The sequence below is a fragment of the Chelonoidis abingdonii genome, chromosome 3 (assembly GCF_003597395.2).
Source record: "Chelonoidis abingdonii isolate Lonesome George chromosome 3, CheloAbing_2.0, whole genome shotgun sequence".
NCBI lineage: Eukaryota > Metazoa > Chordata > Testudines > Testudinidae > Chelonoidis > Chelonoidis abingdonii.
The window spans coordinates 117,030,539-117,057,970 of NC_133771.1; the positions used below are offsets into that span (position 1 = coordinate 117,030,539).

At 42.7% G+C, this 27,432-nt stretch overlaps 1 protein-coding gene across 3 annotated transcripts in view; it reads left to right on the forward strand.

Moving 5' to 3' along the window:
* The window catches only part of SASH1 (SAM and SH3 domain containing 1), a 186,389-nt gene that overhangs the window by 79,259 nt on the left and 79,698 nt on the right, over nt 1-27,432 (forward strand). For all 3 annotated transcript variants that reach the window (XM_075064031.1, XM_075064030.1, XM_075064032.1), the window contains exons 3-8: nt 4,980-5,030; nt 5,154-5,203; nt 18,924-18,964; nt 19,865-19,951; nt 22,203-22,315; nt 26,446-26,547. In XM_075064031.1, the coding sequence (XP_074920132.1) occupies nt 4,980-5,030; nt 5,154-5,203; nt 18,924-18,964; nt 19,865-19,951; nt 22,203-22,315; nt 26,446-26,547 (444 nt within the window). The remainder of the gene's footprint in view (nt 1-4,979; nt 5,031-5,153; nt 5,204-18,923; nt 18,965-19,864; nt 19,952-22,202; nt 22,316-26,445; nt 26,548-27,432) is intronic.

The following is a 27,432-nucleotide window of genomic DNA, read 5'->3' on the forward strand; positions in this document are numbered from 1 at the left end:
AGGATTCTCAGATGGATGGCACCTTAAGAGAAAAGTCATGTTTAGAAATCTGGTGGTTGTTAATTGGGTTATCCAGATAATAAATCACTTACCAAATATGTCTTTGAGTAATGAGTAGCAGATAAGCATCAGAGGCATCTTGTTTGTAAGACTTTAGCTAAAGACATAGGATTTGCTGTAACGGATTGATGGACCATCAGGTCTGATGTCCTGTGTCAATCAGTGGCATTGTGGTTAATGAGAAAGATGTGAAAACCCCTAGAGCACCTGTGAGGAAAGACTCTCTTTCCTGAGCCAGGGTGAACAGCTGAAACCTTGAAGCATGAGCCACAAATCTCACTTGGTATGTTTACAAATCATCCTCTCTGTTATAGTAGAAATCATGTGAAAAGAACTGCAGTTGTTGGTACACACTGATTCTGTGTTGTCAATTCCTAATCTGCAAGAGCCTTTTCATCATAATTCAATATTGGTTACTTCCTGCTATGTAATGCATTGTTTGTCAATCAACAGATTGTGAAAAAGTAGGTAATGCAGGACATGCCTGAGGCATGCTGACAGAACTCTTTGTGGGCTGCCTGGATAGCGTCTGTTCATACTGAAGCTCACTTTCACCAATGTTTTTGAGGCCTAATCCCGTGGCTGTTAAAGTCAATAGCAAAGTGTCTTCTGACTTCAGTGCTGTGGGAGAGGCCTTTGAGATGGGAGAATGAATTCTTTCTAAAAGAGATGCTCTAGTTCAACCATAAGTAATGATCTTGATGCAGGAATTACTGGGTGAAATTCTGTAGTCTGTGTTATGCAGGAGGTCAGGCTAGATTATCATAAATGGTCCCTTTTTGGCCATAAATTCTGTGTATGTTCTACAGCAGACGTGGGCAAATCTAGCAGGACCGTCCTGCCTGGCCCCTGAGCTCCCAGTCCAGGGAGTCTAGTCCCTGGCCCCTCCCCTGCTGTTCCCCTTCCCCAGCTGTCCTCCCTCCCCTGCAGCCACACTGCCATGTGGGCCATGCTCTGGCTAGCCTCTCCCGCTGGGCAGCATGGGGAGTGCCGCTGGCTCTGGTCGGGTGTCACGGCTTTGAGCTCCTGCTGCTGGTAAGGGGATGGGGAGCGGGGGGGTCCTGGCGGGCAGTCAGGGAGGAGGGAGCAGTTGGATGGGGCGGAGGTTCTGGAGGGCCATCAGGGGATGGAGAACAGAGAGGGTTGGGACTGGGAGTCCTGGGGGACCTGTGTGGGGGTGGGGATGTGGATAGGGGTTGGGAGGGCAGTCAGGGGACCAGGAGCAGGGGGGGATGGATAAGAGGGTGAGATCCTGGGGGGAACTTAAGGGTGAGGGGTCCCAGGAGGGGGTGGTCAGGGGATGAGGATCAGAGGGTCGTTGGATGGGGGTGGGAGTCCCGGGGTAGCTGTCGGGGCGGATAGGGGTCGGGCAGTCGGGACAGAGAGCAAGGGGGTTGGATAGAGGGTGGGGGTCCTGGGCGGGAGTGGTCAGGGGATAAGGAACAGGAGGGGTTGGATGGGTTGGAGGTTCTGAGAGGGGCAGTCGGGGGCAGGAAGTGGGAAGGGGTCGGATAGGGGGCAGAGGCCAGGCTGTTTGGGGAGGCACAGCCTTCCCTACCCGCTCCTCCATATAGTTATGCAACCCCGATGTGGCCCTTGGGCCAAAAAAGTTTGCACACCCCTGTTCTACAGCCAAATTCATAAAGCCCCCGCTCCCCTTGTGTTAAGCCATTTTTGTACCCTCCTGATCCTGGGCTGCTCTGGGGAATGGAACAGCAGTTTCTCAGGGCAGCACTGCCTGAAATCTCCATAGAGTGATCCAGCTCTGCCCGCAGTACCCTCCATACCCCAGCATGTTTCCTGTGCCAGAACTAGTGAAGAGGTCTTTGGAAGGCAGCTTTATGAATACCTCCTGCAGTGCCTACACTGTAAAAATCCACCCCCAGTTGGAACTGAGATTTTTAGGGCCTCTTTACACTACTCTAGCACTTGAACCTGATGTGGATCTCACCCTCTGAATCTCTGTAAAGCCCATAATTCAGAACCTTTTAGAACATCTACAAAGCTTTGTAGAATGTTTAACGGTTTGTTTAAGAGCTAATATTGTTTAAGAGCTAATTAGTTTGAGAGCTAATATTGTAAATTATTTTGCAAAATGTCACCAGTTTGTTTTTCGAAACTAAAACCAGCCTTCCAGAATTCACCCCACTTTGCAAAATAATACTCTGACCTTCTGTTGGATTCATATAGGCCCAGGGCCTACTCACCAGTAGCCAGACCAGAGCCTAAATAAATAAAACTATTAATGGCTAGTTTTACTTTTAAAGCCGCCTTCTCCCCAACATCACTGATTGTTTGTCTGCACAGAAAAAATACCATTTAATTCTAATTAGGACTGAAGACTCTTGAATAATGATAGAGAAATTTCTTAAGTTATTTGTCTTTGAGTGCTGCCAGTGACAAGTGCAGCTTTAGAGACCAAGGTGGCAGAGGAGGCTAATGGCATAAATGAGAGAAGAGAGGGAGAACCGAGTCAAGATTTTGAAACACAAGATGCAGCTGGTTATTTCTCCAGGAGATTTTAAAAAATACAAAAACCTTTTCACCCTCCATTTACAATTTACAGTGAACTTGGGCAAGTAAAAGGATCTGTTTGAGTGGCAGAAAAAAGGGATATGGCCTTCTAAATAATTGTTTTTAGAGTATATCTGTTAAAAAGGATTTGCTGCAGCTACTTCTTCATACACCAAATAAATAATGAAAAATCAAATATTTATTGCTGAGAGGCAGGGGTACAAATGCACTTCAGGCACATAGTGGATTCCTTTAACTGGCTGTGTGCAGCTTTAAGATGCCCAAATTGGTCAAATGTTCTGTGTTCTCTTTGTGACATTGGGTGGAGGAGGAAAAACTGGCTTGAATGAGCTGTGTTGCGAGTAGGTTTACTGCTGCTTGCATCCATCCTTCCTTCCTTCCTTTTTGGCCTTCAGGTCAGTGGGAGAGTGAAGGAGAAAGACTGCAGTAATGTTCCTGCTGCCTTGGTGGCTGGAAAGCTTGTTTGACTTCCTTTTTGACAGAAGTAATGGGGGAACGGGGACTACTGTACCTCTACTTTCATAAGAAAATCAAAGTCACTAGGTAGTGGTACGGGAAAATGATTTTTTTTCCCAGTACCTTTTGATTCTGAATAACTGGTTTTGGCTTCTTGACCTGTTACATTTGCAGAGTGTCCTGAGCCCCCAACAACTCCTATTAAAGTAGATGGAAGGACTTTTCCATTGGAGTCTGGCCCCCATTGTATCCTGACACTTACACCCTGTCTACAATATTAAAATAACAAAGCCAAGGCAAGTAGCATAGAACAGACCAAACCATGTTATAACAAAGATGCCATATCGTGTTACACCCTGTGTAGATCATGACTATCGTCTGACATAATACTATTCTCTCATTGTGCCGTGATACGGTTGGGGACTGTCCTGTTATATTACAGTCCCCAATAGTAGAAGCTGGTCTCCATTTGAATGAGTTCTATAAGAGTGGCATTGAGTTTTTTGTTCTGGATTTTCTGGAAGCATTAACCCTAAAGTATTTCAGTTCAATTTACACTAATTCCTTTTTATTTTTTAATTGAATCTCATTTTCTTATTACTGTCTTCTGTAGATACATTTCTCTCCTTTATCTTTAGACTAAGGACATAGAAACTAGTTTTATTTTGAGACAGGAAAGAGTTAAAAGCAGATTATCTATTGGATTGGGTAATATACCATAAAAAGACAACCCTGCTTTACTGAGGGATGAACAAGTTGACATGCTCGGTCTTTTCATTCTTTGGTTTGTTTGAGTGTATGTCATCTAATTTGCTTGTTAGACCGTAGTGATTTCCTTGAGTATAGTAACAACTAATTGAAATCAGTGGCAGAACTCTCACTGGCTTCAGTGGGACCGGAATTGGTTCCAAGATTCATAGTCATGCCATGCAAAGTGCTTTCCTCCACTGTTTAGGTTTCAGTTGAATGAGGCGCCAACAGTTAGATTTACCTCCAGTGACACATGACTGCAAACTTTTCCCCAATCCCACCTGGAGTTTTACCCTTGATTTCAATGGGAGGAGGATTAAGCCTCCATTAGCAACAGGTACACTTTAAATTGTTGATATAAAATCTTAAATTGGACAATATGGACCTGATCTACTGATCATATATATGCCTTTGTAATTGGTTTAAAAAAAATATCTTGAAACTCAACATCAGTATTGTGTCCGCAAATAATTTTCTTCAATAGTTGCAGCAAATTAATTTTATTTTAGGGTTTTGATGAGAACATAACCCCTTTAAAGCCCATACTTAATCCTGTGTGTTGCAGTTCAGGGTGGGAAGAAGTGAAGAATGTCACAATAAATTGCAGCACAGGCCATGTTAAACAGGAGGCATTTATTAAAGAAAACTATGGCAGTCTGTCAACACAGACTAATTTCCATCCAGCTTGAGTTCCAGCTTTGTCTCCCTTATTTACCAAGGATCACACTCTATCTGGGGATCTGTATGTGAAGACATCTAGTGGCTGAGTGATATACTGCAAGTAAACATACTTTATCACAAGGGACTGGTGGCTCTGAAAGAGGAAAGAAAGCTCAGGAAGTTGCCAGTTCACATGTAGGAGTATGTGGCAAATGTTGATTATCCCTTGAAGACTACTCGTGTGTTTTCTTTATTATTTTAACACATATCTATGTAAAAGTCTTACATTATGCTACATTTATCGTAATAAGTATGAAATTGGCTTCTACTTGAGTATTTCAGTGCTGCTTCAGAGAGCGATTCCACTGGAAAGCTTAATGCTTCCTATATGAAAGGCTGTGCAATTTTTTCAATGTTCATATCCCTTTTTTCTTTTCTCATCTAACTCCATATTTGTTTTTCTGGAGAATGCTGCCTCGTTTGGGTGTTGCATTAACCTGACATCTGTTCTGTTTTAGGAGAAACCCGATGCCAGCCCCACATCGCTACAGTTGCGGTCCCAGATTGAAGTAAGCACAATGACTTTAATCATCTATTTTTGTTTTGGATTTTTTTTTAATTTGATATTTTGCACAAGTTGGGTAAAGCTTGTTGTTCTTTCTGCACTCATGGCAACGTATCTTCCCTTACAGGAATCACTTGGACTCAGTAGTGCTGTGTCAACACCAGAGAGTGAAAGAAAGTAAGTTTGGGCTGCTGGGGAGTAGAGGGTTGTTAAGTGAATTTTTTTTTTTTTTACATGAATCAGCCAATTCATGCTAAACTGAATGCTCCATTGAAAACAAAACTGACACCTCTTCTTTTTCTCTGTTTTTCTCTTGGTATCTTTGTGCGCATGCATGCAATGTAAATAAAGTTGGCTGGCAGTTATGAGACGTGTCATCGATTTCCCCGCAAACTAAAATCTACCTTTTTTTTAATAAGAGCTTTTTTTGTGTGACTAGACATAAAAGTTCCAAAAACAGAAATAGGAGTTAAGCGATGAAACCCCTTTCCTCCTCTTGTGAGTTGATGGTTTTGTTGCTGTGCTTTTGAAGAAGGTGCCAAGCAAATGGGTATTTAAAAGCAACTTGAATTTTAGCAGTCCTAATAAAAACTTCTTTGTATGAGCTGTATGGGTTTTGGTTTGCTGTCTCTTCCCTCCCCACCCGTCCAGCTGCAATGTGTCTGTCTATTTTTTGTGCGTCCCTGCTTTTATCCCAAGAACTGGAATTCCAGCTGCTAAGGGTAATGTGCAGTAGTGTATGAAAACATCTAGCCCTGTATTTCAAGGGACTTCCAGCTTCTTAGTGAGATCCAACTCTGCTAGTTAATAAAATGAACAGGGAGCCCAGTTTCAACTGTGTGGTGCTTTATAGGACACTTCAGCCCCACATTTGAATGTCGAGTGAGATACTTGTATGTCAGAACTGGACACTATGGCCTTGTCTCCTTGTCTCCTTTTTTAAGAATTTGCCACTGTTGCTCATACTGGTTCATCTGCATCTGCATGAGCAGTGTTGGGAGCCCTCGTTGAGATAGGATACCAGCTGTTGTCACCATTTTAAGTGTTTCCATTAGTTGTGCTCAGAACAGACTTTGGTGACCCATTATTTAAAGTGGTGGCAGCCAATGACCCATGAGCAGTAGGGCTTCCAATCGTGCAACCACTGGTGCTATCCATTATTGAAAAATCTCCTTTGTGTAGAGATGGCCTTAGTATCCACTTTGAGGATATCTCCCTGCCTATCTTCCATTTTATTCTGTTAAACCAAAATGCCACACTTATGAAACTTTGAATAAGTCTGGCCTAGGGGACAATCTAAGATTTCCTATAATAATTACTTAGTCCAGCCGTAGACCTCAAACACTTTACAGAGGAAGTCGTATTATTCGCATTTTATAGATGGGAAAATGGAGGCACAGAGGGGTGGAGTGACTTGTCCAAGGTCACCCAGCAGGCCACTGGCAGGACTGAAAATAGAACCCAGATCTTCTGATTTCCTTGCAGGATAGCTGCTAAACTAAAGATACCTTGAATAAAAAGAAAGCAAGACATACATAAATATACTTGGAGTGGTTTTATTCTGAAAAGTGCTTGTTTTGTTTTTTAACTGAAAGAATAATAACTTCACTTCTCAGTTTAAATGGAAAATGCAGATGAATTCTTTGGAAAGTAAAGTATTGCATGAATGAAATCGCATATGTTGAGAGTGTGTGTGAGCTGAAGCACAGAACTGATTTAATCTATCCAAATATGTGTAAGATTGTCACAGAGGAAGTTTTGCATCAGGGAATTTGCACAGTCATAAAACACTTAACCTGAAGCATGTGGTCCTTCTGTTTGATGTGAGACTGAAAATTGCAAAGAGTACTCCTAGGGGAATTCTGTGCCAAAAAATAAATTCTGTGCACAATATTTTAAAATTCTGTATAGTTTATTTGCCAAAATAACACACTATAATCATGACAGTTTCAATTATTTTGGTAATTTATTTCAAAATACCTGTCAACCAGTATGTCTGTAACAATACAGATAACCAGACAATTCAGGATGTTTTTCGATAAATAGATTCCTTACTGGGCATATTAATACAGAACTCTTGAGTAATAATTCATTTAAACTACAGTACAGAAACGTATTTCCTGCGCCCCTCAGAAGCAGCACAAAGGCTTAGCGGAGTCGGGGTAATGGAGGAGCTGAGGGAGAGTCAAGTAATTGCTGGGAAGGAGCCTAGGAGTGAACTTGGAGGGTTGTTGGATGTGGATGGGAGAAGTATGGAACAGGGTTTGTTTTTTTTGTTGGGGGGGTGGGGGGGAATTGTTAGGGAGTTGGGTAATCTGCCTCATGCAGACCCTGCCTGACTCCTACCCTCTCTCATTCAGTCTGGCATGTGTCCCTGTCCCCAAGTGTCCCTGCACTCCCCTACCCCATTCCCATGTGTCTCTGCACCTCCCTGTTACAATGTGGCTCTGTACTCCCACTCAGCAACTCCCTGTTCCCATGTGTTCTTGCACTCCACTCCCATTTAGACCCACCCCAGTCTGTCCCCCCACTAGCCCATCTGAACCCTAGTATGTGGCCCTCCAGCAGCCCAATGTGCCCCATGCTGTCCACTCCGCTCCCCCTCATATCTCATGCCTCCTGACCTGGCCACATGGGCAGGGTGCTGTGAGAAACACAGCCTCTTCTCTTCCCCATCTGCACCTAGGGCTTATCTCTGTTCTGGCACCACAGCAGCCCCTGGTAGACGAAAGGTATAACTGCAGCACCTCTCCCGCAGAATGTATCTTCTGTGGAAAAAAAAAAAAATTATCCGTGGGACATGAATGCTGAGCATGGACTGTAGTGCAGAATTCCCCCAGGAGTAAAAGGGGTAACGATCATTTGATGCCAGAGTAGAAACACTAGTGGAAAACAGTCATGGTAGAAGTGATTTAAGCCTACGTTGTTAGATGACAGCTTAATTGATCAATGCTAGTTTCATTCTCCTAGTTGAATGGCATTGTCTCATGAGTTCAGCACTGTTGCATGCAGGTAGAAAGCAGACTACAGAATTCATTGGCAAGAAAATTACCCTCTTCCAGCTGTTCAGTCCATCAAATTTTTTTTTTTCTTACTGCCAACAAACTGAATTAGATTCTTCTTCATAATTTTCTATTTAGGCCTCATGTATCTGAGTTATGTGCTTTCTTTTGTCTTGCCTGTTAGGATGTAGTACTCTGGAGAATGCAGGCAGTTCATAAGGGTATGTCTACACTGTAGTTAGACACGCATGCCTGGCCTGTGCCTGCTGACTTGGGGTCACAAAACTTAGGCTAAGGGGCTGTTTAATTGCTGTGTAGATGTTTGGGTTTGACCTGGAGCCCAAGCTCTGGGTTCCTTGCAGGGTCCTAGAGCTCAGCCTCCGACCTAAGTCCAAACATCAATACCATAATTAAACAGCTCCATAGCCCAAGCTGCTCAAGCCCAGGTCAGCTGGCCCAGGACAGCCACAGGTTTTTAATTGCAGTGTAGACATACCCTGATGCACTATTTCTGATGGCTCATCTACACAGCAACGCATACTGCAGCCAGTCAGGAATTTTTCAGTGAAATGTTTTTCATCAGAAAATGCCGATTTGTTGAAACTTAATTTTTTGTGGAAATGTATCAATTTCAATTAAAGGTTTCTCAGGTCGAGGATGGAATTTCTGGTCAGAGACCCAACCGCTTAGTGTTTTAGGGCGCTCACCTGGAATGTGAGATACCTAGTTCAGGCTTGATTCAGAACAGAAACTTGACTCTGTTTCTTTAAAATGTTTACCCTAGTCACTGAACTATATAGTGAATCTCTCACTCTCTATCTGACCCAATAATTTTTTATTTACACTGAGTGAAACAGTTCCAACAGAGGAGAGGGAGGGGAGAAAAGAGAGACTGACTCTCACCTAGTGGTGAGGGCACCTGCATGGGATGTGGGGGACTCAGGTTCAAAACCCTGCTCTGCCTTATTCGGTACCCTAACTACCAGACAATTGTGGGGGGAAGGGTGTCTCTCACGATGTTTGTTACAATTTTCAAAATATCTTGTTTTCGTTCCTGTGTAGAAATAAGTTGGTAATCTCAGTCTACCTTCTATTGGACAAGGGTCTGACGGTCACAAAATCCACCCTGATGATGGGCATGAAACTAATAGCAACTTCCTCTTCAGTAGAGAGGCAAAACGGCTCTGTGGGCCTGGAGACTGAATTACCTTCTCATCTCTAGTGATGGTCCCTCCACAAGGGGTGTGAGGAAGTATAAGCTTCTGTTGCTGCTCTCCATACCTAGAGAGAGAGAGAGAAAAAAAATAAAATGTGTTTGCCATGGCACAAAAAATGCTCATTCCATTAAATTGGCTGTAACAAGGAAACCAGGGGGTGAGGGGGAGGAAAACTACAGGGAAAAACATAATCAGAAAAATCCTTATGGTGCCAAACAAAGCAGAGAGGTGGCTGAGATTTGTGGGGTTGTGTTGCTTGTATAGCTGGTAATACCCAATATGTTTAAAAAATTCCTGAAATATGTTCATTTAAAAAATAGGAAGCAGAGTCACATTTGTTCAAGTCTAGTTCTAAACTTCATGACCAGTTGAGTTTTTCAGATAAGTTGCTTCTATAAATTGAATCAGTATGCAGTTTTGGTAGGTTGTAATACCCTGCAAATAACTCAATGGAAAATGATACTCATGAAATGTTTGTGCTTTTTCTTCCATTAATAGTAGCATTTTTCTCCTGTCAGGTTTAATTTCCACACATACATCCTTCAAATTGCAGCATTGTCGTCAGATTGAATGTTAGTGTAATATTGTAAAGTCTGAGCTTGACTCCAGCATAGTGGCATGCCTCTATATACAACACTGATATTTTTCATTTTGAACAGCACTCCTGGCACATTCAGACACAACTGAATTTTGGTTTTGACTAAAAGTATTACTGATATAAGACCAAATACCCAAAAAACACGTTCTTGGTGGCTATTGTTGCTTCTTGGTGCCAGTAATGTGTCAAGCCACGGGTTCATCATATGTATTAATAATGCTGTTATTTCGCTAAGATGACAACTTCCTTGGGGAGTTTACTCAAGCCAGGGGAATGAGGTTGGGGGCGGAGGAAGGAGAGATTGTTTGCTCATTGTAAACATGGTGTTTTAAACAATGGAAACTAACATTCTGATTAGCTCCCAGTCCCCATATTTGAGCGGTCAAGACTCTGCATGATGGACTGATGAGCTCTGTATGTTTGACAGGAAATCCAGGCCAACCCTACTCCCCTTGAACTCATGCTTCTGCATCCTGTCTCTCATCCTGTTTTTAGCAGATCCAGGGATGTTGCAGAGGGAAGTTATTTGTTTTCCCCTTTGGGGAATAAATCTGTTTGCTGTCACTATTCACTGCACTGGCCTTGTTACGTATTTTAAATGTGGTGTATACGAGAGCCTTCCGGAAAGGGTAGGAGGTAGATGGCAAGTGCAAGAGCACCACATACAGGCAGAACGAGGCACAGTCCCCTGTGTGTAAGTTTATTCTTCCAGTTAGAGGGGTGGGGAAGGAAGAAAAACTACCCATGGGTAAAAATGGTGGTCAATAACTTTGAGTGAAATAACAGATGTAAAGAGAGCCATCCTACAGCAAAAAAAACTTCAGGACTAGACTTCAAAGAGAAACTGCTGAACTTCAGTTCATTTGCAAATTTGATACCATCAGCTCAAGTTTAAACAAAGCCTGTGAATGGCTTGCCAGCTATGAAAGCAGTTTCTCCTCCCTTGGTGTTCACACCTCAACTACTGGAAGAGGGCCTCACCCTCCTTGATTGAACTAACCTCGTTATCTCCAGACTGGTTCTTGCCTGCATATTTATACCTGCCTCTGGACATTTCCATTACGTGCATCTAACGAAGTGGGTATTCACCCATGAAAGCTCATGCTCCAATACATTTGTTGGTCTATAAGGTACCGTAGAACTCTCTGCTGCTTTTACAGATCCAGACTAACACTGCTACTCCTCCCATACTTCTCACCTCTTTGACATTCTCATCGTGTTCTAAATCTTTGCATCCCAGTGGATGTCCTGAAGTGTCCCATCATGCAACAAATCACTCACTGCTTCTTGAGCGATATTATTCATCAGTACAACACAACTTCTAACCAAGAAAATGAAGATATGTTGTGATTCATGTTCCCATATCTGTCAGATTACAGCAAAATGCATTTTAAATATTCTCTGCCAGTTGAGCCTCAAGACCTACGTCACAGGGCAGGAATTAGGTAGAGGTTGAGCTCTCCAGCAGAGGATTCAGGAATGCTTGTATCGTGCATTTCTGAGGGGCTTGGCATTCCGGCTATAGGAGTCCCTGTGCGTTCAGCAGCTGTGTCCTTAACTCTGCTTCAGCTGTTCACAAATGTAAAACTCGGTTGTGCTGTGTGCATCTAGTAAGTGCCTCTTAAACTGAACTTCTTGCATTTGGAATCCATGCACTGTGGCCAACTTTCTGGCCAGTGGAAGGAGGTTTATGGTGTTGGGGCTGTTTTTTGTGAAAGCTACTTGATTCTCAAGGCATGCAGTGAAGTTATCAAAGAAACCAGAGCAGCAAAGACAAAAGCAGCCATCTGCAGGCTGTGTCTTCCCTTTGGGGGACATTGTTAGTTAATCCATTGTTAAAGGCTGAAGATCTGCTTCCCTGAGTATGCAGAGTTTTCAGCCCAGATGCCATTATGTGGTATAAACTCAAATTCATCTTGGGTATTAAACCTCCAGTTCAGAGCAGTGCTGGGAGAGCACTTGGAGTTCAGTTCTGTCTTGTTCCACATCATTTCCTAGTGGAAACAGCAGTCTTTTAAAACATGCTCTCTTTATACAAAACAACACACAAGACCCAAACTCTGGTCCCTGTGGTACTCTAATCCAGTGGTCTTTGGCAGTAATACTTAGCGCCAAGCCTCCTAATCCTCTTCCACTGTAGCATCCAGACTCCAGGCCAAGCCCCGAAAGCAAAAGGGTCATTAAATCAGCACTCCAGGTCACATTCCCATTGTGCTGGCTTAAATTTGGTCAGACTCAATTCTGGCAGCTTGTCACAGTGTCCAGATTAACCGTGGCAGATGACTGTGAGCTCATCTGTGATGAAACAGGAGAGCTACACTGGGATGGGAAGCAGGAAGAGGACAAAAACGGAGAACAATAAAAAACCCAAACAAATCCAGGACACCATAGCCGCACGTAATTAAGGACAGAATAAATTCCCACTGTGTAGGTTAGAAATTACAAGGGAAAGATGAGAGAGAGAGAGAAAGTTCATCTCTCAAATTTCTGGAGTATTTAAGATCAAATGTCTTTATATGCAGTGCTTGCAAGAATCAAAAGGAGTCAGTGAATGTGTGTACGACCCCATGTTAACTTGTTTGACGGCAGAGTCAGTGGAAGCCAAACTATTTGTGCTGCCTGCAAATAGCTTCCCAAAGAGAAACAGAGCAGGAAACTCCCACAATAACACTCACAATAGGAGTGAAAGGCCAGCTAAACGCAGCCGGTGACACGTGATAAGTGTGACCAGTGTGTCTCTGAGCAGCTGGAAGAAGATTTCAATCCTGGTCATTTTGTAAAAGGAATTTTTCAAAAGAACCCAAAACTTGTCACAGCCACTCAGTGCAGCATGTAATGACCAACATGCTTTGTATACAGAGAAACATCACATTTGTTAGACTGGGCCTAGCTCACTGCTGTGGAGGTATTTAGAACTGATGATTATCTGCCTCTTTGCATGGATCCTTCTGTGCATGCTCTTGCAACTTGCTAAACATCACATCCCCTGCCGATGGCTGTGTTCAGACTGCATGAGTAGAACCAACGTGGCTAGTTCCATGTTGGCTGTGGTGGGGTGGGAATAAAAATAACAACTCTGTGTTTGTTTCCACTGAGAAAGTTTTGACCTGCTTAAAGAGCCATTGCTATGGAAACGTAATGAGAAGATAATTGAATGGAACCTCTTTGCCTTCTATCTCTTTACACTGATGCCAGGAAGGTCAGAACCTTGTAGCCTTGCTTTCCCTTCAGGTCCATGCAAATTTGATAAGAAATTGAAGGCCCATTTTCCTCCTCTGTGCCAGCCCCGTTAGATAAATTATCTTGTGTTCAGTCAGTAACAGTTATAAAGATGTTGGTTTTCACACTGATTGTGACTTGGCCCTATATAATACATACAGATAACCAAATGGCCTTCCAAAGGAGCATGCGAAGGCTTTTGTGTTGGTTTAGTCAGCAACCCGAATGCGAATAATATTTTTAGGTCCAAAATCACATCCTGAACCATCCAGTCCAAAAGGGTTGTAAATAGTTATTGACTAGAGTTAAGAGGGCCAGTATCAATTTATTGAAGATCATAATGGTGTTAGTTTCATTTTTTGGGCTGCATTGGACGCCTGTGGATTTTACGTCCCATAAGTAAGATGTGGCCATGTTTTAAAGCTTATCTGCATTTATAACGTTTAAGGTAAAATAAAAGCCAGTCAGAATCACTTCATTCTCTGCTCCACTGTTATGATTTGTTTTGAGAATGATGGGCTTTTGAAAGCCAACTGCACATTCATAAAAGCTGCACATGATGTCATTTGTTTCCCTTTCCAATTCTGTAATAGTCCAGCTCAGGGCTATTTCACATCTCCGGGCACATATGGACCGTGTCTTGTAAAATCAGCCACTGTGTATGCAAGTTAAGCCCTGGTGCTTTCCTATCTAAGAACAAAATCAGCTCACGGTTAATAGGGAAATTGTAGCCTACCTAGTTTAATAGAACTGTAGCCAAAAGCTCATTTTCTAAATGGATATTTTGTTCAACTAGCCTGTGTTGATCTCTGGCCTTAGGGGGATGTCTTGGCGGCACAACCACTAGGGCAGTGGTGGGCAATGGCCCATCAGGGTAGTCCGCTGGTTGGCTGCAAGATAGTTCATTTACATTTGCATGGCCACGCACAGCTCCAAGTGGCCGTGGTTCGCCGTTCCCAGCCAATGGGAGCTGTGGGAAGCAGTGTTGACCACAGAGACGTGCTGGCCACCACTTCCCGCAGCTCCCATTGGCCGGGAACGGCAAACCACAGCCACTGGGAACTGCAGACGGCCGTGGAAATGTAAACTAACTGTCTGGTGGCCTGCCAACGGATTACCCTGACGGGCTACAAGTGGCCCGCGGGCCGCAGATTGCCCACCACTGCTCTAGGGCTTGAAAAGGAGTGCATGGAATGTGCAAACAGATAGGTATAGATATAGCATTACCATCTGCTGCAGTTTAATAACAAGATAAGTCCTGGTGGTACCTTTGGTATAGCTGGTGTTGCCATGGTGTGTTTAAAACTCTGTGTACCCAAGACACAAATCCATTGGAGCATATCGTTTTTGCAAAACAGGTATGTAGCAAACATGTTCTTTGGATCCAAAGAGTAGCCTTCATTTTTAACCTATTCTGAGGCAGTTTTTTATTTGTTTCCATGTCTCAGGCCCACAAGGTCTTAAAAATAGGCCTAGGAATGGTTTTGAAATTGTGAGATTCACAGCTAAAGTTCTGGATGTTTCTAAACTTCTATCTTACATAAGATTGGAAAATACTTCTATAAGAAGAGCTCTGTGTAAGCTCAAAAGATTGTTTCTCTCTTCAACAGAAGCTGGTCCAATAAAAGATATTACCTCACCCACCCTGTCTCTCCTCTTTGTGGAATATACTTAGCAATATATCCTTCTTGTCTCAAGCTAGATCCATAGATTTTTCAGGTATATGCTGTGACAGAATACATTTCCTATGGAAGCCTACTAATGAAGTTGTACATCAGAGCACAACAAAACTGAAGGCCTCCTCAGAAGAGTAATGGCATTTGGCTGCCTTTCAGACATGCAGTGCTGAAACTTCTGCCAAGTGTCACTGCATCATTAACTTTCAGTACAAGTTATCAGTCTATGAATGGAAGAACACAAATCACTTTCAGCCCACGTTCACAGAGGAGGTGCAGCTTTAACACAGTAAGGAAGTGTAATTGGCAAATCAAACACAAACCAACTCTGAGGGCGTATGGAATCTTTCACCATACATGTAAGAAGGTGAAACAATTGATGTTTTTATATCCTTGATGATAAATAAATAAATAAATCAAAGTTGTCTGGGAGAGCTTACAGGCAAGTGCCTTGTCTTATTGGACACTCTACTTTTCCATCTTGTAAGACAAGCTTTTAGTATTTTCAAGGTCAGCCCAGAGATGGAAGACTTCAGAATTAGAGAATGCATGAAATGACGAATGGACATGTTTGCCCTTCTACCTAAGTTTTTTATCTCTTTGCTTTGTCTGGTGCCAGGAATTTGCATCCTAGGACAATACTCAGTATCTCCCCCACCCCCACCCCCCAAGTCAGAGTTACAAATTAGATGTTGGCCTGCTTGCTATGGACATCTCCCCTCCATCACTATATTTAGCCCAGGAACATCCAAAGATTGCTGCTGCTGCTGCAAGGCTTTGGTAGTTGATATGAAATGAGTTGGCGGGCCAGTCCCTAGTGAACAGATGCCCACATCACCAACACCACACCTGGTACATACTTGCATCCCGGTTGGCAGCTTTGGCAATGAAGAAGAGGAGTAATATGGATTTGGAGGCTGAACAACCCTCTCGCCACAAGAAATGGTCTCTCTGGCTCAAGGCAGAGCTGCCATGGTGTAGCAGCATGGAGAAGCTTTCATGGCTCGGCCTACAGTGTTCCTGTTCTGATAATAAATAGGACTTCGTTTTCCAGGGATGTCAGTTTGACACCTTCTATGAACACCAAATTCACTAAAGTATTTGCTGGATGCTGAAGTCCATGCAAAGGCGCAAAAAGGTAACAGGGTTAGTTCTTTCATCCTAGAGGCTGAAAGCCAAGTTCTGATGTTGCGCTCGTAGAAAGGTCCGTGTGCTTTGTGTTTGGGATCGAGGAATGAGTGAGTGATGCTGTTTAGGAAATGCCACTGCCATTGTTACATTAGAAATCCATTAGAAATTGAAGTCAATGGGAGTTTTGTCACTGACTTCAGTGAGGCTAGTGTTTCATTCAAAATCTAAAGGTACTAAGAACTTTCCTCCCGTGCCAGTTGTTCAAGCTCTTTCCTGAGAACCAAATATTTGACTGTAAGTGCTGCGAGCCACCTAGTTATTAATTTTTTTTCTCCCTAGAAGTTGTCCCATCCAAGAATAAACTTCATCAGCAAGGATATCAACAAATGCCCCCTTCCACCTGGTGCAGTCCAAATCTGGAATGTGGTTGCATCAGCTGGTTTGCCGTTCGTGCCGGATTACATTTCTAATCAGACTGAAGTAGAAAGGAGATGGCATTTCATAGCTCTGCTGTGCCAGCTTCTCTTTGCTTGGATGAATTACTGAATCAAAACTAAACTTCATGCTGTCTCATTTTCCCTTTAATGATGTCTTTTCAAATTGATGAGCATGATTTTCATCCTTACAAAATGCTACCCTGTAATTGCTTGGATTGTTTACATTGTGAATCGGTATGAAACAAAAAAAAGTTTTCCCGTCAGAGGTTTTCTGGATTGATCAAAAACTCTGTGGTGCCCTCTGCTGGGAACCCAAGAAAATGCAGAAGAGCGTGGAAAATTCAGACAAAAAGGAAATATAGAAGAACCTCAGAGTTGCAAAGATTAGAGTTACGAACTGGCCAGTCAACCATACAGCTCGTTTGGAAAGGATGCAGTCAAGCAGCACGCACGCACGCAAATATAATGCAAGTACAATGTTAAATGTAAACTGCTTAAAAAGGGGAGAAGTGTAAAGAGAGACATTAAAGATGTTTTAAAGCAGCATTTTTTTTCTGCATAGTGAAGTTTCAAAGCTTAGTTAAATCAATGTTCAGTTATAAACTTTTGAAAGAACAACCATAACATTTTGGTCAGAGTTACGAACAACTTCCATTCCTGTAGTTCTGAGGTTCTACTGTAAGTAGAAACAACAAGGAGTACTTGTGGCACCTTAGAGACTAACACCTTTATTTGGGCATAAGCTTTTTTGGGCTAAAACCCACTTCATCAGATGCATGGAATAGGAAGATATATACACATAGTACATGAAAAGATGGTGGTTGCAAACCCATGAAAGCTTATGCCCAAATAAATTTTAGTCTCTAAGGTGCCACAAGGACTCCTTGTTCTTTTTGCTGATACAGACTAACATGGCTACCATTCTGAATGCTGTACATAGAGTATGCCATGTACTGTATACAAGCCTTGGTTTGTAAAACTGGGGTGGAGGGGATTGTTTTTGTGGCTTTTTTCATAGATTAAAATATGCATGTTTTTATTTGCATAGCTACAACATAGGCATTTTATTATCAGGCATTATTGTATAATATAATGTAATAGAGCACTATGCACACATAATCACACCAATAATGGCCTGCACTGAGTGTGTGATCCAAAGGCCATTGAAGCCAACAGAAATATTTTCATTGACCTAAATGGGCTTTGCTTCAGACGCCTAGATAGAGATTTTCATCTGAAGATTTCAGAGAACTTTGCAAAGTTCAGTAACTATTATTCATGGACTTAAAAACTGAGCAAATGAGAGTTACTCATCGCTTTGGCTGATATTCTTACATAATATGGGCTAAAAAGTAAGTCCTTTTAGCTGGATTTTGAGTGAGAAAGTAGTAGTAAAGCACATGCTGGGAGTTAGGAGAATAACTGATGATCAGCTTTGCCGCAGACATCCTGTGTGATCTTAGGCAAACACTTATCTTTTCCGTGCCTTGGTTTCTCATCTGTAAAGTCAGGGAAATGCTAGTTCCCTCTCTCACAATGGTATGGTGAGGATTTAATTAATGAGTACAGTAAAAGCTGTGTTATTCGGCTCTGTACTAACTGGAAAGTTCTCTAAACCAGCATTTCTGATCTTCATAGAAATTCTGCTGTATAGTCTGGCTGGTGCAGGGCCGACAGGCTCCCCACCTGGCTCTGCGCGGCTCCCTGCAAGTGGCTACCTGTACTGGCTGCTCCTAGGCCGAGGTGCAGCAGGCAGCTCTGTGTGCTTCCTCTGCCCAGGTGCTGCCCTTGCAGCTCCCATTGGCTGTCATTCTCGGCCAATGGGAGCTGCAGAGCCAGCGCTCGGGGTGGGGCGGGGGTAGTGTGCAGAGCCTCCGTGGCAGTTCCTCCACCTAGGAGCAGCCAGGACAGGTTGCTGCTTGCGTGAAGCCACCTGAGGTGAGCGTCCCCCGGTTCTGGCACCCTGAGGCCCCTCCTGCGTCCCAACCCCCTGTCCAGAGCCCCCTCTCACTTCCAAACATCCTCCCAGAGCCTGCATCCTTTCCTGTGCCCCTGCCCCGCACCCCCTCCCACACCCAAATTTCCTTCCTCTTAGTTAACCAGCACTCCCTGTCTCCTCAACATGCCAGATAAAACAGCTTTTACTATAGTTATAAAGCATTTTGTGCTCGTAAAATGAAAGGCACTATAGAAGTGCAAAGCGTTATATATACTGTCATTTAAACAACATAACCTTAGTCTAAATGAATACAGGATCACAGACATACAGCTTCTAAATTAGTCAGAATGCTACTTTATTATATAGAAGAAGAAGAAAAATATGTGAATCAGGTATCCTTGTGATCCCTTAGATGTAATTGTGGGGTTTTAAATGCATATTTGTCTGTCTTGGTCAAAAAAACTTGTTTCAGGGTTTTCAGAGAGGAACTGAGTTAATATGGTCAAACTGTTGCGATCAGAGCTGAGAGACTGTTTGTAAATAGCTACATTTAGAGGAAAAAGAAGGGAAAATATTTGCTGATGCATTCGCTTGAAACCACCATTTACTGTAATCAGATAGCTCCCAGGAGGCGTGAGAACTCTGGAATAATTAATCCATTTCTCTTTTGTGTTCTAGGCTTTCCCTTCATAAATCAAGCTCTGAAGAAAGCTCTGTAGGTCAGTATGTTTCATTTCATGTTTCCCTCTGTTTAATTCTTACATCTCTTTAAAGTTTTGTGTGTGTTGGGTGCGATTATCAGAAGAGCTGAGTACCGACAATCCTAACTGAAGTTTGTGGAAGTTGCGGGGGAGGGATACACCTTTGAAAAATGAGGTTCAGCATCTACAAGTGGCAGACAGGTCCAGTCCAGCTAATACTGTCATTTTGTAAACATGCAACTTGTGAGTTGCAAATACTAGAATATTAGATCATTGCTGGTTTGTCCATTTGCTGCCTTCAAGTCACCTCCCGCACTAACTTTCAAATCATTAGGCATAATTTGCCAGCCTCTCTCCCTTAATTTTTGAGATACTTCATGTTGTTTTTAAATGATGTATTTGTATTTCAAAGCTTATTTTTCAGACTGCCCTCTCGTACCTGGAACTAGCTCTGGTACTCATTAGGTACAGCTATAAAATCCTGAGGTTTTTGCTGAGAGTTTTTGGTTTTTATTCCTTCTAAGGCTACCTGCACCCGATTTAAACCGAGAAAACTAGAAAACTAATAAATGGCAGGATTCACAGAATAACTAAAGAGAATAAAAAGCAAAATGCTGCAAAAATACAGCAAGGCTTGACAGAAACAATTATATGTCAACAAGAACACAAAAGGGTCTGTGTTTTATAATTCAAAAAATGCCTCTTGGTAACTTATCTCAATTCTCCACAACCATCCTTGATGCCAAAGATTGTACATTTATTTTAGATAGCTAGATTAGCACAATTCTGGTGCCAATCAAATTCAGAAAATGAGAAAAATTGGGGAATTTTTCTTTCTTGGTAGTTACATGCTGAAATTTTCAAAGAGGAAAATCTAATTTTTGTATTAATGTTCCTTTCCTGTACATTTTTCTTAAGGGAAAGCAGACTGGAAAAAGAAGAATAAGTATTTTTGGCAGAATTTCCGAAAGAATCAGAAAGGAATAATGAGACAGACTTCGAAAGGTAAAGCCGTTAAGGACACAGCGCACTAAAAATGAGTCTCTGTAGCTCCTTAAAGTCTAAGAAACAAGTCTTACAAAACTAAATCAACATTATACTAATTTAGCAAATGTGGATCTATGTAGGTCTAATCTGCTAGATAAATACGATCAGATTTGGTCCATTGTGACTTTAGCTCAGGGGTGGGCAAACTCTTTGGCCCAAGGGCCACATCTGGGAATAGAAATTGTATGGTGGGCCATGAATGCTCGCAAAATTGGGGGTTGGGTGCGGGAGGGGGTAAGGGCTCTGGTTGGGGATGAGAGCTCTGGGGTGGGGCCAGAATAAGGAGTTCAGGGTGCGGGCGGGGGCTCCAGGCTGGTGCAGGCTCCAGCTGGGGGTGTGGGCCCTGGGATGTGGCTGGGGAATGATGGTTTGGGGTGCAGGAGGGTGCTGTGGGCTGGGATTGAGGGGTTCAGAGGGCGGGAGAGGGATCAGGGCTGGGACAGGGGGTTGGGCCATGGGGAGAGGCTCAGGTTCCAAGCGGCACTTACTCAAGCAGCTCCCGGAAACAGCAGCATGTCCCTGTCTCTGGCTCCTACGCAGAGGCGTGGCCAGGTGGCTCTGCATCCTGCCCTGTCCACAGGCCCCACCCCTGCAGCTCCCATTGGAGCACCGTAGGGGGCCATTGGAGTGCATAGGAGCTGGAGCGGGGCCATGCTGCAGCCTCTGGGAGCTGCATAGTGCAGCCCCCGACCCTGCTCCGGGGCTGGATCAGTGCAAGCCCCAGACCCCGTTCGCGGGCTGGCTTAAAACGGCTCATGGACTGTAATTTGTCCACCCCTGCTTTAGCTGCACTCAAAGGATGAGTTATCAGCAGTATTCTGTTAGGCCTCAATCCTGCAAGGTTCTGGGTGGCCTGTTAAAGTCAATGGGAGAGATAAGAGTGCTCTATTAGTGGAAGATGTATGTCTAAATGCACTATGATAATATGAAAATATCAGTGTGAAATCCTGGGGAATGGGAAAGGCATGTCTTCAGCTATAACATCTGAGCCCCTTTTTTTTGCTCCAAGGCTGCGCTTTGATGCTTCTTGATCTCTTGTTTGCTCCCTTTGGCCTAACCCAGCTGATTTGAGGGAGGTTGTGGCTAGTCACAGTTTGGAGGCTCAGAATGTGCCTACTATTGCAAATAGAGAGATTTTCAATTGAAGCTGGGTTGAAAAAAGCTGTAGGTTTAAGATAGGTTGCATCTGGCATGTAAATAGGAGGGCTAAAGATACTTTGTATTTATTGGTTACACTTGTTATGATTTATTCTTATGGCTGACATGTTTGTTTAAGGACTAGTTAGCAAGAGACTCCACCCTGCTTTGGCTCTGCAGTACCTTCCCCAATTTGCTTTAAGGCTGAGCTCAGCATGGGTCTGCGTAGTGCCCGTTTGCAAGCTTAAAAAGGATGAAAGAGTGTCTGCCTGAAAATGAAAACACACAAGATGAATCCGCCAGTTAGGTTATCGGGGCTCCTTCCCCGGTTCTGCTCCAAGTGGACACTGAGCGTAGTGCTGTTCTGTCTTAAAGAGTCACACAGGTGCAGTGATGCTGTACCACAAATGTGAAGAGCAGGAAGGTGCTTGCAAACGCACTCTCTCCTGGTTGGATCATTGTGTTGCAGGCAGATGCCTCCCCAAACTGCTGAATAGCCACAACGAACGTGGTGAAAGTATGTTAAAGATGACAGGACTCTGATTAGGATGTCAAAAATGTCTTTAGAAGTGACTTATCAAGGCAGATTCCTCCCTTTACTGCTCTGACCACTTTCAAATGTGATCCCAATCAGTGGTATGTGTACACCTATACACATGATGATTTTGGCTGCATCTGCTTTCTTCTTACCAAACTCTGCTAATTTCAACACACACAGTAGGATGTTTATTGTAGGGAAGGGGCACCGATCTCCATCACTGTGGAGGAATAAGGCTGCCCTCCTTCCTGTATTTTCCAGTCGAACAAAAAGTGGCAACCTGCAGGTACATAACTGTGTTACGCTGCGTCCCTCTGCCTGATGCAGTATCAGCCACAAAGTTGTGACAACCACAGTTTTCTCCTACACAGATCAAGTTGTGGTGTATGGGGAGGGTTCATCCAGCCTAGCCTGACCCAATTGGGAAATGGGTTCTGGAACTGAAGCAGTATCGCCAATGCTTGTTTCCAAACACTCGCCTTTCGGTGCGGAGTCGTTTTATAAGTGTGTTGCATCTCTTTGTTTCTTCTTCAGGAGAGGATGTTGGTTATGTGGCAAGTGAGATCACAATGAGCGATGAGGAACGGATCCAGCTGATGATGATGGTGAAAGAGAAGATGATCACCATTGAGGAAGCACTTGCTAGGGTATGAGATGCATATAGTTACCCATGATTCGTTCTGTCCCAGCTTCCTCTGGGGAGGATGCCCTGTATCCTGTCATCTGTTGGCCCTAGCAGGGTGTTTTTCTGAATAGTGCAGTGTTGTGCAAAAAACAAAGTGGTGGTCCACAGGATCTCTGTGGAGTGTGGTAGTGCCAGCACTTTATCATAAGGTCACGAGGCTGACTCCACAGTAAAGGCTGCGGTTGCACTTTCAAACTAAACCTCTATTTTCAAACACTTCTAACCTTGTTCAAGAAACAAGTCTCCTTTTTGGTACAAAATGTCTTATGCTTTCAAGCCCAGCGTATATGTAGTTCTGTATGAGGACCAGTGCCTTAGTCATGTTTGAAAAAGAATTAGGCTGAGATATCAGTTACAATACTAAATGCCAAGCATGCGTAGCATAGTCAATTTCACTAACTTGAGAAAAATACCCCAGGCTGTAAAATGCATAGGTCTGAGACATTCAAAAGTTTGGATTTACAACTATGCCCATTAAGCGAAGGAAAATATGATGAATAGTTTAGATTCTGAAGTCTTACTGAACATCATAAAACAATTCTGTGTAACCTCTAAAGAGAGTAGACTCTTGATGCATGTGGTGAAAGGTAATCACATGACTGCAAGTAATTGAGTCATCATTGTTTTCTTATCCTAACTTCCATCACAGCCACATCATTCACTATCCTTTCTCATTGTGTAGTGTCAAAATTCAGGTCTGATCTACACCTACAACTTCCATAGACCTAGCTACTGCCTGTTGAGGGGGGTGGCATTATTACAGTGAAAGAAAAAACATCTTCTATCACTGACAAGTGTCTACACTGCAGTGGCATAGCTGCAGCTGTGCCACTGTAGAGCTTGTAGTGTAGCTACACCTGCAAATTGTGATTCCCTTGTGCCAGGGATATCTTGAATTTTATTTGCCTGTGAGGGTCTCTGCGCATTCATGGCAATGTATAAATAACATAGACTCTGCAATGTTTTATAAAATAATAAAAGAAATAGTTTTATCATATGCTAAATGGAGACAAAGTAGATGTATCAGTGCATCTGTAAATAAATCTATTCTAAGTATCACTCACATGAAGTTAGACTATTTCAAAAGCATTCAGGCTGTCTGAGCTAAGGGAGCTTGTTCCCTGTGTTAGGGGACAGCCTGCAACTGTTCAACAGGGAAAGAGCTTGCAGAAATGTGCACTGAAGTTCCCCCATCTGCGTACTGAGCAAGCGCAGTGTTGGTTAGTTTTTAATACCACATTCAGGCTAGCACTGTAAATAGCCATCTAACATCTTGCTTCAATTGCAAATAAGCATAAGATTTCATCTGTTGTTCCCTCACCACGGTACATTTCTGTATTGCACATTATCCATGTCAAGCTTTGCAGTTTTTATCTGTTCTTGCTAGAATGTGCTTATTCATTAGCTGTTGTCATGCTGCTCAGGGCTACGCATACACTTTGATCTGGAGGTGTAATTCTCAGCTCAAGAAGACATACCCGCACTAGCTCTGATCCAGATAGCCCATAAAAATAGAGTGTAGCCAGGGCAGCATGACAGCGAGGGGGGCTAGCCACAGCTCTGCTCTATATTTAGCGTCCCAGCTCAATCAGAGCTAGCATGGGTATGTCTCCTAGGCCTTGGCTACATTAGAAATTTCAAAGTGCTGCCCTGGCAGCGCTGTGGGAGCGCTGCCGCGGCAGCGCTTTGAAGTGTGAATGTAGTCAGAGTCGCAGCGCTGGGAGAGAGCTCTGCCAGCGCTGCTTGTAAACCACATCCCTTAGGGGTGTAGCGTGCAGTGCTGGAAGCCGCGCTCCCAGTGCTGCCGCCCTGATTACACTGACACTTTACAGCGCTGCACCTTGCAGCGCTCAGGGGGCTGTTTTTTCACACCCCTGAGCGCGAAAGTTGCAGCGCTGTAAAGTGCCAATGTAGCCAAGCCCCTAGAGCGGGAATTTCTCCATTTTTGTTCTTAGACAAAAGATGATTTGTTTTGTTCAAGTTTCATGAAAATCTTTCAGCCATTTTGGGGGACTTGCCATTAAAATTAAGGCAGATGTTTTTTTCACAAAATGCATTGGCTGACATGAACTTCTCTTTGCAATTTTTTTAAGATATAAAAGCCTAACATATAAATGTATGTTAATGTAGCATTAAGGTTGACATTTGCATAAGAGCCAAGAAATTCAGTGTTCAGATTGCCACAGCAATAACATTGTCTCTTTGTGCAAATACGTGATCACACAACATACATGCTATAACACCAAATATTATGTATCTGCAGCTTAGGTTATGGAAAAAGATGGTGTTTTAAGCATAAAATGGTGCTTACTTACATTCTGTTTATTTACATACACTTCCTTGCATTAGAGTGGCAAAAAAGATGATCCTTTATTTTACATTGTGTGTATGCAGTGTTGTAGCCATGTTCATCCCAGGATATTAGATGCACAAGGTAGGTGAGGTAATATCTGTTGTTGGATCAACTTCTGTTAGTGAGAGAGACACAAGCTTTTGAGCTTACATGGAGCTCTTCTTCAGATCTGGGAATGATCCTCAGAGCATCACAAATAAATACAAGGGTGCACTGGACCCTGCTATAACCACTGATGCAAAAGCTGCAGACATCTCTCCACTTCTATGATGATCAATATCCCTCGCAACACACCTTTCAAAATCCATGGGTCCTACACATACCTATCACAGCATGTGGTGTACCTCATCCAGTACACTGATTGCTCCCATCAGGCATTGCACAAACTTTCTAAAAGGCTGGATGGTGGTGAGTTGCATAGTGGGATACCTACCCATGGTGCACTGCACTCTGCATCAATACAGGGCCTCCTGGTGAGTACACACACCACCAACACAATGAGCCAAGTATTCACACGCACCAGCGATATACCAGGGAGCAGCTGTATGTTGACGTAACTTAGGTCAACATAACTTTGTAGAGTAGACCTAGCCTCGGACACCCTGGTTACCTTCCCCAGACCTGGTTACCTTCTGGAGCTCCAAAGCTTCTCTTTCACCAGCAGAAGTTGGTCCAGTAAAAGATATTACCTTCGCTACCTTCTCTTCTATATTGTATGCTGTTTGATTAATAGGATGCCCCATTCGCTAACGTGTATGAAATCGTATAATAAAAAAAATTAAGATTCCTAGTGTAACCTTAACACTAACAAATTTCTCATTTTTCTGCAACTAATTCTTTTTTTGCATTGTTTTTTGTGTGTAATAATAAAGTGTAATATGCATTATGCTTGTAGTTGCACTTCTTCCCTCTACTGGCCTGAATTACTAGCAATAAAATCTACATCAGTGATTTTATCTGGTTTCCCTTAACAAATTTAGATCTTGATCCAAAACTCCTTCAAGTCAATGACAATCTTTCCACTGATGTCAATGGGCTTTAATCAAAACTGTAAACCAGGAACTGAGAATGTTTGGGGACCTAATTTTCAAACCTGAATTTTGATGGCTACAAGCTTGTATACATCTGTTTATCTCTGCAAATGCCACAAATAGTTACTGAAATGTGCAACTTTCAAATTTGCCAGGGGACCATTCTCATGTTGCACGCACAACAGATGCAAACAAAATGTTTGTATCCAACTTCAGTGTCCTCCTTGACTATTTGAGCCATTAGGAGTTGGTTCTTTTCTGTGTATTATACTTTTTATTATGAAACAATAAAGCTAATCTTTAGTTTTAAATTTAAAAAAGTTGAATCTCAAACTTCCATCCCTAGATCACTTTCTTTGTAAGGGAAGTACAGAGACTACCTTGAGTTAACCTATGCAGTGCAAAGAGTTTCTTTAAAAAGGAATGTGTAATTTGCATCTTGGGAGCCACAATTCATCAGTTAAAATATACAGTGTTTCCAGATCACTTCCTCCTTTTGATTAGTGTCATTACCTCAAAACTTTTTTGCCATTCTAATGTAATTAGAGGATTAAAACAAGAAATGAACTGCAGAAGTTCTGTTTTTCCCATCTTTACAACAGCGTGGACAGAAACTGAAAGTGACTATTTGTTGCTCAACAATGGGTTTATGCAGATCTCATAGTTGGGTATCCATTGAGTAACATTTTTTTTGTTCTTTCATTTCAGCTGAAGGAATATGAGGCCCAGCACAGGCAGTCAGGCATCATAGACTCTACAGATTGGCCTGACGGCTCATACCCAACATTTGACGGGTCTTCCAATTGTAATGTGAGTACCTGTCTCTGTGATCACTACCCTTATGCTACAAAACCTTTTATTGATATCCAGAAATATTCCACCTCACCAGAATGATTTAGTCAACACCATCTTTTAGTGTCATAGGATACAGTGCTTCTGTCATCTCACCATCAGGAGGTCTTCAGTACTGACTGAAAATCCTCAGAGTCCAAAGTCTTAAGCAAGGATTGAAAATAACTCTCCAAATATCTTATTTTTTTGCATCCAGCTCTTCATCACTTATCATTCAAAGGAAACAATACACTAGGCAAAATACCCACCTGCTATAGAGAAAAGTTGTTTAGAATCTTTTTAGGCAATGAGACCTCTTTATCAAACAAAGTCAACCTCCTCAACTGATGTGAATCAGTCTAGTTCCATACACTTCCATAGAGCTCGCCGATTAACACTAGCTGAGGATCTGGCTATGACCTGAGTCCCCACTGTTTTCCATTCAAACAGCTCCAACCATCCATTTGCTAACTTCCAGCCCAGAATGTTTGCAATTTATGCCAGACCCATAAACACTAAAAGAGTTTTCTTGCCTTGTATTTTTACATTTGAGTTATGTAGATAATGACTTTCCTTGTTTGTATGGACATCAGATAGTCTGTGTCACACAATATTGAGTAAATTAATATTTGGAAGGAAGAAATCATTTTTGTAGAGTTGTCTACTCCCATCTGTTTATCTAATTGGAAGTTCATAGATAAATCGTATGCCCAAACACATTTGGCAGTCCTGTTCAGGCTCTTTGTATCCCACATAATTAAATCATAGACCCTTGAGACTTTTTTAAAACCATGAATGGAATCTTTTAGTAAACGCAGTGGGAGGTTGGCTTCTCATTGTTAGTTGCTCAGAGAAATGCTATAT